The sequence below is a fragment of the Salvelinus sp. IW2-2015 genome, linkage group LG5 (assembly GCF_002910315.2).
Source record: "Salvelinus sp. IW2-2015 linkage group LG5, ASM291031v2, whole genome shotgun sequence".
NCBI classification, from domain to species: Eukaryota; Metazoa; Chordata; class Actinopteri; order Salmoniformes; family Salmonidae; genus Salvelinus; species Salvelinus sp. IW2-2015.
In genome coordinates, this window is record NC_036844.1 from 17,561,155 (window position 1) to 17,574,130 (window position 12,976).

Below are 12,976 nucleotides of genomic sequence, written 5' to 3' on the forward strand. Positions count from 1 at the left end.
GGGGGCGGTCTGTGTATATTTGTAAACAACAGCTGGTGCACAAAATATAAGGAAGTCTCTAGATTTTGAAGTAGACTATCTCATGATAAGCTGTAGACCACACTATTTGCCAAGAGAGTTTTCATCTATATTTTTTGTGGCTGTTTATTTACCACCACAGAAGGATGCTGGCACTAAGACCGCACTCAGTCAGCTGTATAAGGAAATAAGCAAACAGGAAAACTCCCATCCAGAGGCGGCACTTCTAGTGGCCGGGGACTTTAATGCAGAAAAACTGAAATCAGTCTTACCTAATTTCTATCAGCATGTTAAATGTGCAACTAGAGGGGAAAAAAACTCTAGATCACCTGTACTCCACACACAGAGACGCGTACAAAGCTCTCCCTCGCCCCCCATTTAGCAAATCTGACCATAATTCCATCCTCCTGATTCCTGCTTAAAAGCAAAAACTAAAGCAGGAAGCACTAGTGACTTGGTCAATAAAGAAGTGGTCAGATGATGCAGATGCTAAACTACAGGACTGTTTTGCTAGCACAGACTGGAATATGTTCCCGGGATTCCTCCAATGGCATTGAGGAGTACACCACATCAGTCACTGGCTTCATCAATAAGTGCATCGATGACGTCGTCCCCACAGTGACAGTACGTACATACCCCGACCAGAAACCATGGATTACATGCAACATCTGCACTGAGATAAAGGGTAGAGCTGCCAGCTTCAAGGAGCGGGACTCTAACCCGGACGCTTATAATAAATCCCGCTACGCCCTCAGACGAACCATCAAACAGGCAAAGCGCCAATACAGGACTAAGATTGAATCGTACTATACCGGCGCCGACGCTCATCGGATGTGGCAGGGCCAGATTGCAAAGGAAAGCACAGCCGCGAGCTGCCCAGTGACACGAGCCTACCAGACAAGCTAGATCACTTCTATGCTCGCTTCGAGGCAAGCAACACTGAGGCATGCATGAGAGCATCAGCTGTTCTGGACGATTGTGTGATTACACTCTCCGTAGCCGATGTCAGTAAGACCTTTAAACAGGTCAACATTCACAAGGCCGCTGGGCCAGACGGATTACCAGGACGGGTGCTCCGGGCATGTGCTGACCAACTGGCAGGTGTCTTCACTGACATTTACAACATGTCCCTGATTGAGTCTGTAATACCAACATGTTTCAAGCAGACCCCCATAGTCCCTGTCCCCAAGAACACTAAGGTAACCTGCCTAAATGACTACCAACCCGTAGCACCTACGTCTGTATTCATGAAATGCTTTGAAAGGCTGGACATGGCTCACATTAACACCATTATCCCAGAAACCCTAGACCCATTCCAATTTGCATACCGCACCAACAGATCCACAGATGATGCAATCTCTATTGCACTCCACACTGCCCTTTTCCACCTGGACAAAAGGAACACCTTTGTGAGAATGCTATTCATTGACTACAGCTCAGCGTTCAACACCATAGTGCCCTCAAAGCTCATCACTAAGCTAAGGACCCTGGGACTAAACACCTCCCTCTGCAACTGGATCCTGGACTCCTGACGGGCCGCTCCCAGGTGGTAAGGGTAGGTAACAACACATCTGCCCTGCTGATCCTCAACACTGGAGCCCCTCAGAGTGTGTGTCCCCTCCTGTACTACCTGTTCACCCACAACTGCATGGCCAGCACAACTCCAACACCATCTTTAAGTTTGCAGACGACACAACAGTGGTAGGCCTGATCACTGACAACAACGAGACGGCCTATAGGGAGGAGGTCAGAGATCTGGCCGGTGGTGCCAGAATAACAACCTATCCCTCAACGTAATCAAGACAAAGGAGATGATTGTGGACTACAGGAAAAGGAGGACCGAGCACGCCCCCATTCTCATTGATGGGGCTGTAGTGGAGCAGGTTGAGAGCTTCAAGTTCCTTGGTGTCCACATCACCAACAGACTAGAATGGTCCAAACACACCAAGACAGTCGTGAAGAGAGCACGACAAAGCCTATTCCCCCTCAGGAAACTAATAAGATTTGTCATGGGTCCTCAGATCCTCAAAAGGTTCTACAGTTGCACCATCGAGAGCATCCTAACGGTTGCTTCACTGCCTGGTACAGCAACTGCTCAGCCTCCGATGCACTACAGAGGGTAGCGCGTATGGCCCAATACATCACTGGGGCTAAGTTGCTGACATCCAGGACATCTATACCAGGTGGTGTCAGAGGAAGGCCCTAAAAATTGTCAAAGACTCCAGCCACTCTCTACCGCATGGCAAGCGGTACCGGAGCGCCAAGTCTAGGACCAAAAGACTTCTCAACAGCTTTTACCCCCAAGCCATAAGACTCCTGAACAGCTAATCAAATGGCTACCCAGAATATGCATTGTGTCGTCCCCCCCCCCCCCCCCCCCAACAGGTCTACCTGTTGTATTCGTCGCACGTGACAAATAAACTTTGATTTGATTTGGTAGGCTATTTGCTGCGCACTACCTAATTTGTGCACTTAAAACAATTCACAGCTCATTCTTTAAAAGAATGGAATGATCCTCTGTGGCCAAATCATGCTCTTTGGTTTAGTATTTTGAATGATTGTATTTATTTCTGTATAGGCACAAGTAATTATAGCTAATTTGGGTAATGTCATTCAATTACCTTTATGGGAAGCTTATCTTTCCCTGGCCTATTGGACGCGCCACCTATGCCAACATCAATGTAAAAGAAACCGCTGCATAAAACAGCTGGCCCTGAGGCTTACAATGCCGAGTTCAAATGCAGACATCAAATTCAAAGCAATTGTCTGGCACTGTCTCTGCTTAAAATGAAAGGCACGCAGGCTGGTAGCTTCTCTCCAAGCGATGCTCCGCATGGTCCTAAAGCCAGCCATTCGAAATGCTAAACAGCCGTTGCATTTTAATCGGGATTGGAATGATTTTACTCTACGTTTTTGATGTCTACTTTTTTTTAAATTTAAGGAACGAACTCAGTCTGGCTTTCAACTTGCTTTTGAAAGTTGTTGCACAAATATTTGAGGGGGGGTGCTGAGGAGTATGTCAGTCTGTAATAAAGCCCTTTTGTGGGGAAAACTAATTCTGGTTGGCTGGGCCTGGCTCCCAAGTGGGTGGGCCAATGCCCTCCCAGGCCTACCCATGGCTGCAACCCTGCCCAGTCATGTGAAACCCATAGATTAGGGCCTAATGAATATTTTAATTGACTGATTTCCTTTTAAGAACTGTAACTCAGTAAAGTCTTTTAAATTTTTGCATGTTGCGTTTATATTTTTGTTCAGTATGTAACTTGTCAGAAATTCCCAGATCAGCTAACATTTTTTTAGCCCATAGATTTTGTAATAATGAGTCACTGAAATATCACATGAATACACATTAGACATTGCAAAATGTATATAATTGCAAGACCACCTTGTGCCCATAGAAATACACATTCGTTTCCCACCCACGTTAACCAGTATGAACTGACACCCCCACAATGAAAGGCTACCACACAAAATGTACAGTACAAGAGTCTAGTACAGTACCAAAAACGTCAGGGAATGTGAGCTATGGTAAACCTAAACATCAAATTGAACACTTGCACATTCTTTGGCAATTTGAAGCAGGATACATCATCTATTTGATGCATCATTGATGGTGCCTTCAGACACTTTAACTCTGTGACGACTTAGATGCTCATATAAGTTGCTTGAGAATGTGAGTGGTTGGTATGAGGCTAGCAGATGAGTTGAATTTACATTGAGTCTGTTGATAAAGTAGCACAAGTAAATACTTTTTTTGTCATTGTTTTTCCAAACTCGATGTGAGAATTTGTCAAATAATTGCTTTGCTTACCAAGATTTTGAGAGGTGTGTTATTGTGGTCATCATATTGGCAGAGACTCTAAATCATGAATTAATGAATGAATCATGAATAAGCCCTTATAACAATGGGTCTCGTGTCCACTTCACCCAGCAGCTTTACCTCAGTGCTACTTGTTGATTTGTTTTGTTTCTTTGGGAGATGTAGCCTAATTGAAAGAGGTTTGAATTTCAGACTTCCTCTTGGAATGTCCCTGGGGGAGATTTAGCCTGAACAGGTTTCTCAATCCTCCCTTTATTGGGACCAAGAGTTGTGCCGGGGGTTTCAATCAGCAGAGGCGAGGTTTTTTTTAACCAAAGGGTTCTTACAGCACAGTCCCCGCCAGAGAGGTATGTATGTCTCTCTCTCTCATTCTAGACTACAAGATGCCCTAGGTATGGGCTCTGGCAGAAATGATCGGACAGACGCAGACGACATTACTACACGGCTGGGAATGGAAGATTGTTGATGTTGGTCCCCTGCGTGCTCTCTTGACTTAAAATGTCATAGTTGCTACAGTATAATGTATTTTCAGCAAGCTGATTGCGAAAACGTCTCCGTTTTGTAGATGGGGAACTTGATATGGACAATGGGATACAGATGTTTTGTGTGTTCACTATAATGATATACAGTGCTGAGAATTTTTGGACTTGACCCTCTCTTTCCATCTCCTCTAGGAAGTGTGAAACTGGGATTGGCAGTAATTGCTAAATATTTGCTTTATAAGGTCAAATCAGCCCTCATATCACACTATATATTGTGTCGTGGAATAGGAACTCACCTGTTCCCTGTTTATGCTGAACAAAAGAACCAGGAGGATGGCCTTTTAGGGAGTTGTTCTTCGCCACTGTGGTTCTGCTTCTGCGTTGCTTACTCTTTGGGGGTTTAGGCTGCATATACCTAAAGCCCTCTAATAATTGCTGATGTAAAGAGGGCTTTATGAAATAAATGTGACTAATTGGTTAATAATGAAATACCACAACCATGATTTAGATTATAATACATCTATTATTATGTCATGTTAAACAGGGTGAAAGGGTATATACTTAATCTTGTCTTAGATTAATCTATATTCTTTCCGTCCAAAAGATGGAAACAACAACCACTGAGAATGGAGGTGGAGGAACCAGTGGGTCAAAAGATTACAAAAAAGTATGGAGTCTTTGGGCCCCGGTAATTGATTTCTAATTTATGGCACACATCTACAAATCCTGTATAATGTCCTTCTGAGTGTGAACAAGGTCCCATTGGTGAACTGAGCTTCAAGAAGGATTACTGCCATTCCTCTTAATATTGGGCAATGCTTTTCCCTCCCTGGACTGGAGATGGTGTTGTGGTTGAGCGTTACATAATGGTGCTCAGTCTGTCTGTTTGTGTTTGCTGATGGAGGGGCCGGAGCGGCGGATAACGTGATTAGGTAGATCAGCCACTGTGTTTAGCCACACGAGAGGCATGCCGACTGCCCTTTAGATTCTCTGCCTTTCCATCAGTTCAGAACAGAAATGCCAAAATCAGTTACAAAGCTACAGATTGTCCTGGTATCCATGAACGTCCTGACTGACGTGCATCAGATGTACCTTTCAGATGTACAAAAATTGTCATGTTTCATCTGAAATCCTACACATTATAATCAGTGTTGTATTGATTGAGAATATTATGTTTGTGTGGTCCCAGCCAACTGCTGCTGCACTGAAAGGAGCCATCCAGCTGGGCATTGGGTACGCTGTGGGGAACCTGACATCCAAGCCTGACAGAGATGTGCTCATGCAGGATTTCTACATGGTGGAGAGTGTCTTTCTACCCAGGTACAGTACACAGCACTGGCATCACTCAGCAGGCTTATACACATCACTAGTTAGTGACATGAATACAGTACAAACCCTGTTAAAGAAGCAAATCTGACAGATTTTCCCATTGACACAGAAGTCCCTTTCACTACAAAAGTCCTACTCCAGTCTCCTTCTCACCTCATTTAACACCTGCTCATTTCCACGTTTTCATACATTCATAGAATTTTTGGGAATGACGTAGAGTAAAGCATATGTGAAACTTCGCTAACAATATAGAGTGGGAAAGTGGTGGTGCGTTTGGACAATTAATAAACACTGCGGTGAATAAAACCTAATTAAAAAACTCTGTCTTGTCCAGGACTGGACTCTACACAGACCGGTACTACATAGCCAATCAGAGCTACAGTAGGCCTATATGCAAATGAGCTATCTGCCACACCGGCCTGCCATCACTCACTTTGAACTGGACTGTGTGTTTACAGGCAGTAGCAACAGCATGACTTTAGATCATTAGAACGTATTCGGCAAAAGCCACAAAATACACCTGAATGAATTTCTGCAAATAAATTAAATACCACGGGAGTCCTCTTACATTTGCAGACTTTACAGTCCTATTGATCAAACAACCATGAAAAGGTAAGCTCTCTCTCCCACAGATAGCACTGTCTTTTTTTGAACATAATGTTTCCTCCATCGTTTCTTATGACTGAAAAAGCTTCTGGACATCAGAACAGCAATCACACACCTCGATCTGGACGAAGACATCTACTTCAATGAGTCTACACCACAGGACATCCTGCTCATCTCGAAACAGGCCCTAATCCCCGGAAGAGGAAAAAACATAGCTATAGAGGTTGCAGTGCGGGTACATTGATGAGACTACAGCGACGAGTGAATAAACCGCTCCTACCCTCTGTTCTGAGATACTCTTAATGATTGGCTATGAAAAGCCAACTGACATTTACTCCTGTTGCACCCTCGACAACCACTGTGATTATTATTATTTGACCCTGCTGGTCATCTATGAACATTTTAACATCTTGGCCATGTTCTGTTATAATCTCCACCCGGCACAGCCAGAAGAGGACTGGCCACCCCTCATAGCCTGGTTCCTCTCTAGGTTTCTTCCTAGGTTCTGGCCTTTCTAGTGAGTTTTTCCAAGCCACCGTGCTTCAATACCTGCATTGCTTGCTGTTTGGGGTTTTAGGCAGGGTTTCTGTCCAGCACTTTGTGACATCAGCTGATGTAAGAAATACATTTGATTGATTGTTCTATTGGTGAATGTGCAATCGCTGGAGAACAAACTGGACGAGCTCAGTTTGAGACTATCCTATCAACGGGACATTAAGAACTGTAATACACTATGCTTTTCGGGGTCATGGCTGAACAAGGACATGGATAATATACAGTTAGCTGGGTTTTCCATGCATCGGCAGAACAGCAGAATCCGGTAAAATCCGTGGGGGTGGGGTGTCTCTTTGTCAACAAAGACTGGTGCGCATTCTAAAGATTCTGCTCGCCTGAGTTGGAATACCTCATGATAAGCTGTAGACCATACTATTTACCAAGAGAGTTTTCATCTATATTTTTCGTAGCTGTTTATTTACCACCACAAACCGATGCTGGCACTAAGACCGCACTCAACAAGCTTCATAGGGCCATAAGCAAACAAAAAAATGCTAATCCAGAGGCGGCACTCCTAGTGGCTGGTGATTTTAATGCAGGAAAATTGGAATCCATTTTACACAAGTAATTTTTCCAACAATTGTTTACAGAAAGATTATTTCACTTATAATTCACTGTATCACAATTCCAGTGGGTCAGAAGTTTACATACATTAAGTTGACTGTGCCTTTAAACAGCTTGGAAAATTCCAGAAAATTATAACACGGCTTTAGAAGCTTCTGATAGGCTAATTGACATTATTTTAGTCAATTGGAGGTGTACCTGTGGATTGGTTTACATACACCTTAGCCAAATACATTTAAACTCCGTTTTTCACAATTCCTGACATTTCATCCAAGTAAAAGTTCCCTGTTTTAGGTCAGTTAGGATCACCACTTTATTTTAAGAATGTGAAATGTCAGAATAATAGTAGAAAGTGATTTATTTCAGCGTTTATTTCTTTCATCACATTCCCAGTGGGTCAGAAGTTTATATACACTAAATTAGTATTTGGTAGCATTGCCTTTAAATAGTTTAACTTGGTTCAAATGTTTCGGGTAGCCTTCCACAAGCTTCCCAGAATAAGTTGGGTGAATTTTGGCCCATTCCTCCAAACAGTCTGGTTTGCAGGCCTCCTTGCTCGCACACGCTTTTTCAGGTCTGCCCACAAATTTTCTATGGGATTGAGGTCAGGGCTTTGTGATGGCCACTCCAATACCTTGACTTTGTTGTCCTTAAGCCATTTTGCCACAACTTTGGAAGTATGCTTGGGGTCATTGTCTTTTTTATGGCGGTTTTGGAGCAGTGGATTCTTCCTTGCTGAGCGGCCTTTCAGGTTATGTCGATATAGGACTCATTTTACTGTGGATATAGATACTTTTTACCTGTTTCCTCCAGTATCTTCACAAGGTACTTTGCTGTTGTTCTGGGATTGATTTGCACTTTTCGCACCAAAGTATGTTCATCTCTAGGAGACAGAACGCGTCTCCTTCCTGAGAGATATGACGGCTGCGTGGTCCCATGGTGTTTATACTTGCGTATTATTGTTTGTACAGATGAACGTGGTACCTTCAGGCGTTTGGAAATTGCTCCCAAGAATGAACCAGACTTGTGGAGGTCTACAATTTTTTTCTGAGGTCTTGGCTAATTTCTTTTGATTTTCCCATGATGTCAAGCAAAGAGGCAATGAGTTTAAAGGTAGGCCTTGAAATACATCCACAGGTACACCTCCAATTGACTCAAATGATGTCAATTAGCCTATCAGAAGCTTCTAAAGCCGTGTTATAATTTTCTGGAATTTTCCAAGCTGTTTAAAGGCACAGTCAACTTAATGTATGTAAACTTCTGACCCACTGGAATTGTGATACAGTGAATTATAAGTGAAATAATCTGTCTGTAAAGAATTGTTGGAAAAATTACTTGCGTCATTCACAAAGTAGATGTCCTAACCGACTTGCCAAAACTATAGTTTGTTAACAAGAAATGTGTGGAGTGGTTGAAAAACGAGTTTTAATGACTCCAACCTAGGTGTATGTAAACTTCCAACTTCAACTGTATATATATAATGTACTGTAATAGAGGTCCTGTATATATATAATGTACTGGGGGGTACCCACTACCCTCTGTAGCGCCTCACGATCGGATGCCAAGCAATTGCCATACCAGGCGGTGATGCAACCGGTTAGGATGCTCTCGATGGTTGCAGCTGTATAACTTTTTGAGGATCGGGGACCCATGACAATTCTTTTAAGTCTCCTGAGGGGAAAAGGCATTGTCGTGCCCTCTTCACAACTGTCTTGTTTTGTTTGGACCATGATAGTTTGTTGGTGATGTGGACATGAAGGAACTTGAAACTCTCAACCCGCTCCCCACAGCCCCGTTGATGTGAATGGGGGCATGTTCGGCCCTCCTTTTCCTGTAGTCCACGATCAGCTCCTTTGTCTTGCTCACGTAGAGGGAGAGGTTGTTGTCCTCGCCCCACACTGCCAGGTTTCTGACCACCTCCCTATAGGCTGTCTTAAGAACAAGAGGGGACTAAGCACGCACCCCTGAGGGGGCCCTCGTGTTGAGGATCAGCGTGGCAATGTGTTGTTGCCTACCCTTACCACCTGGGGCGGCCCGTCAGGAAGTCCAGGATCCAGTTGTTTAGTCCCAGGGTCCTTAGTAATGAACTTTGTGGGCACTATGGTGTTGAACGCTGAGGTGTAGTCAATGAACAGCATTCTCACATAGGTGTTCCTTTTGTCCAGGTGGGAAAGGGCAGTGTGAAGTGAGATTGAGATTGCGTCATCTGTGGATCTGTTGCAAATTGGAGTGGGTCTAGGGTTTCCGTGATCATGGTGTTGATGTGAGCCATGACCAGCTTTCAAAGCACTTCATGGCTACCGACGTGAGTGCTACTGAGCGGTAGTCCTTTAGGCATGTTACCTCCGCTTTTCTATGGTGGTCTGCTTGAAAACAATCAATCAACTGTATTTAAAAAGCCTTTTACATCAGCAGATGTCACAAAGTGCTATACAGAAACTCAGCCTAAAACTCCAAACAGCAAGCAATGCAGATGTAGAAGCATGTAGGTATTACAGACTCGGTCAGGGAGAGGTTGAAAATGTCATTGAAGACACTTGACCCAAACATGCGTGACCTTCGAAGCTTCACTGAAAGATGCACATCTGTTGTGACATCTGTTAGGCACTGCTTATCGCACAGCTGATGCTTCTTGTATACTTCAATAGTTTCCTTGTAGTGGTTCATCACTCAATCACAATATTCTCTGTTTGCTCTAACTCAGTGGTTCCCAAACTCTGGGGCCAACTTACTCTTGAAAGCTGTAATAGTAGAATACTTCAAAATGAGGTAGTGCATCAGCAGTTTTCCTCTTGTCATTGCTCCCTCAGAGAGCTATTTATGTAGCCTAGCGGTTAAGAGCGATGGGCCAGTAACCGAAAGGTGGAAAAATCTGCCGTTCTGCCCTCGAGCAAGGCAGTTACACTGTGCTGTGGACTTCGATAAAGGCAGCCCCCCCGCATCGCTCTGATTCAGAGGTGTTGGGTTAAATGCAGAATACACATTTAGGTTGAATGCACTCCGTTGTGCAACTTACTAGGTATCCCTTATAATGTTTTAGAAATTACCAGAACCAACTTACTAGCCCATGTCAGCTAATGTTTTTTTTATCTAGATTTTTTAACCCATTTTGTTGTTCCCCAATGATGGAAGGGGGGCCCGAGTGTAAACGTTTGGGAACTGCTGCTCTAACTGATACATTTGTGTACTGGACCCTGTTCTATTGGGATGCAAATGCATGTGTTTTCAGTGGTAAATGAGTGTTTGTATATGGATGTATAGGGCTGCTGTTGTACACTGATAACACTGATCTGTTTGTGTGATAATGCTTGTGTTGTCAGTGAGAGGAGCAACATGACCCCAGCGCACCACTTCCCAGACTTCCGCCTCAAAACCTACGCCCCTCTCGCCTTCCGCTACTTTAGGGAGCTCTTTGGCATCAAAGCAGATGACTACCTGGTTAGTGTGGAAAGCCCTTTACAAAAAACACTCCTACACACCATGTGCTTCTCTGATAATACAGCATACAATGATGTAGTATTACACCCCATTAGAGTTGTCTGATCTAGAAGTAAGAGCACAGTGTTCACACTGGGCACAGATGTCATTTCATTGTCTAGTTTGGATTTACATTTGAGTTGTCAACTAATGTGAATTCAATGTGAAATCAACAAAACATTTCACCATGTCATTGGATTTAGTTTAAAAGTTGGGTGAAAAAAATACAATCCCCTTACGTTGATGCCTTTTTTCAAATTCAATCAGTTTTCTACGTTAATTCAACGTCCTCACATGTACATTTTTGGGTTGAAATTACTTCGAAACAATGTTGATTCAAACAGTTTTTGCCCATTGTTTTTTTGTTGTTGAAAACTTCCTTGTTGCTGTCCTGTCTATATTAATGCATGCTATTGGCTCTTCCTGTATGAATTCCAGTACTCCATCTGTAATGAGCCTCTGATCGAGCTGTCCAACCCCGGGGCCAGCAGTTCCTGGTTCTACCTGACCAGCGACGATGAGTTCATCATTAAGACAGTGCAGCATAAAGAGGCTGAGTTCCTGCAGAAACTCCTTCCTGGTTACTACATGGTGAGCCCCTCCCTTAACACAAACACCATTCCTGGCATAATAAATAGGGCAACTCCTATCAGTTCTAGTGCATTCAGGATATTCTTAATCAAAGATTGTAAAGTTTGATTTAAATGTTGGCAACGTGTGAACTATTCTCAATGTATCTCTTTTTCCATCTTGTTTTATTTCAGAATCTGAATCAGAACCCGAGGACACTGCTACCTACAGTGGGGAGAACAAGTATTTGATACACTGCCGATTTTGCAGGTTTTCCTACTTACAAAGCATGTAGAGGTCTGTAATTTTTTATCACAGGTACACTTCAACTGTGAGAGACGGAATCTAAAACAAAAATCCAGAAAATCACATTGTATGATTTTTAAGTAATTCATTTGCATTTTATTGCATGACATAAGTATTTGATACATCAGAAAAAAGCGAACTTATATTTGGTACAGAAACCTTTGTTTGCAATTACAGAGATCAACGTTCCTGTAGTTCTTGACCAGTTTGCACACACTGCAGCAAGGATTTGCCCATCCTCCTACAGACCTTCTCCAATCATTCAGGTTTCGGGCTGTCGCTGGGCAATACGGACTTTCAGCTCCCTCCAAAGATTTTCTATTGGGTCAGGTCTGGGAGACTGGCTAGGCCACTCCAGACCTTGAGATGCTTCTTCGGAGCCACTCCTTAGTGCCCTGCTGTGTGTTCCGGGTCGTTGTCATGGGAAGACCCAGCCACGACCCTATCTTCAATGCTCTACTGAGGAAGGAGTTGGTGGCCAAGATTTCTCGATGCATGGCCCCATCCATTCCCCCCCTCAATACGGTGCAGTCGTCCTGTCCCCTTTGCAGAAAGCATCCCCAAAGAAGATGATGTTTCCACCTCCAAGCTCACGTTAGGATGTTGTGTTCTTGGTGTTGACTAATCCTTCTTCTTCCCTCAAACACGCGAGTGGAGATTTTAGACCTAAAAAGCCTCTATTTTTGTCTCATCAGACCACATGACCTTCTCCAATCTTCCTCTGGATCATCCAGATGGTCATTGGAAACTTCAGACGGGCCTGACATGCGCTGGCTTGAGCAGGGACCTTGCGTGCGCTGCAGGATTTTAATCCATGACGGCGGTGTGTTACTAATGGTTTTCTTTGAGACTGGTCCCAGCTCCTTCAGGTATTACCAGGTCCTGCCGTGTAGTCTGGGCTGATCCCTCACCTCTCTCATTGATCATTGATGCCCACGAGGTGAGATTCTGCATGGAGCCCTAGACGAAGGTGATTGACCGTCATCTTGAACTTCTTCCATTTTCTAATAATTGCGCCAACAGTTTTGCCTTCTCACCAAGCTGCTACCTATTGTCCTGTAGCCCATCCCAGCCTTGTGCGGTCTACAATTTTATCCCTGATGTCCTTACACAGCTCTCTGGCCTTGGCCATTTGTGGAGAGGTTGGAGTCTGTTTGATTGAGTGGGTGGACAGGTGTCTTTTATACAGGTAACGAGTTCAAACAGGTACAGTTAATACAGGTAATGAGTGGAAGAACAGGAGGCTTCT

At 43.8% G+C, this 12,976-nt stretch overlaps 1 protein-coding gene across 1 annotated transcript in view; it reads left to right on the plus strand.

The window, feature by feature from the left end:
• Nucleotides 1-4,924: 4,924 nt before the first annotated feature.
• The window catches only part of LOC111964515 (phosphatidylinositol 4-phosphate 5-kinase type-1 beta-like), a 9,100-nt gene continuing 1,048 nt past the window's right edge, over nt 4,925-12,976 (plus strand). Inside the window, exons 1-5 of the mRNA XM_070443476.1 lie at nt 4,925-4,987; nt 5,510-5,640; nt 10,695-10,812; nt 11,290-11,442; nt 11,616-11,651. Of these exons, the coding sequence (XP_070299577.1) occupies nt 4,925-4,987; nt 5,510-5,640; nt 10,695-10,812; nt 11,290-11,442; nt 11,616-11,651 (501 nt within the window). The remainder of the gene's footprint in view (nt 4,988-5,509; nt 5,641-10,694; nt 10,813-11,289; nt 11,443-11,615; nt 11,652-12,976) is intronic.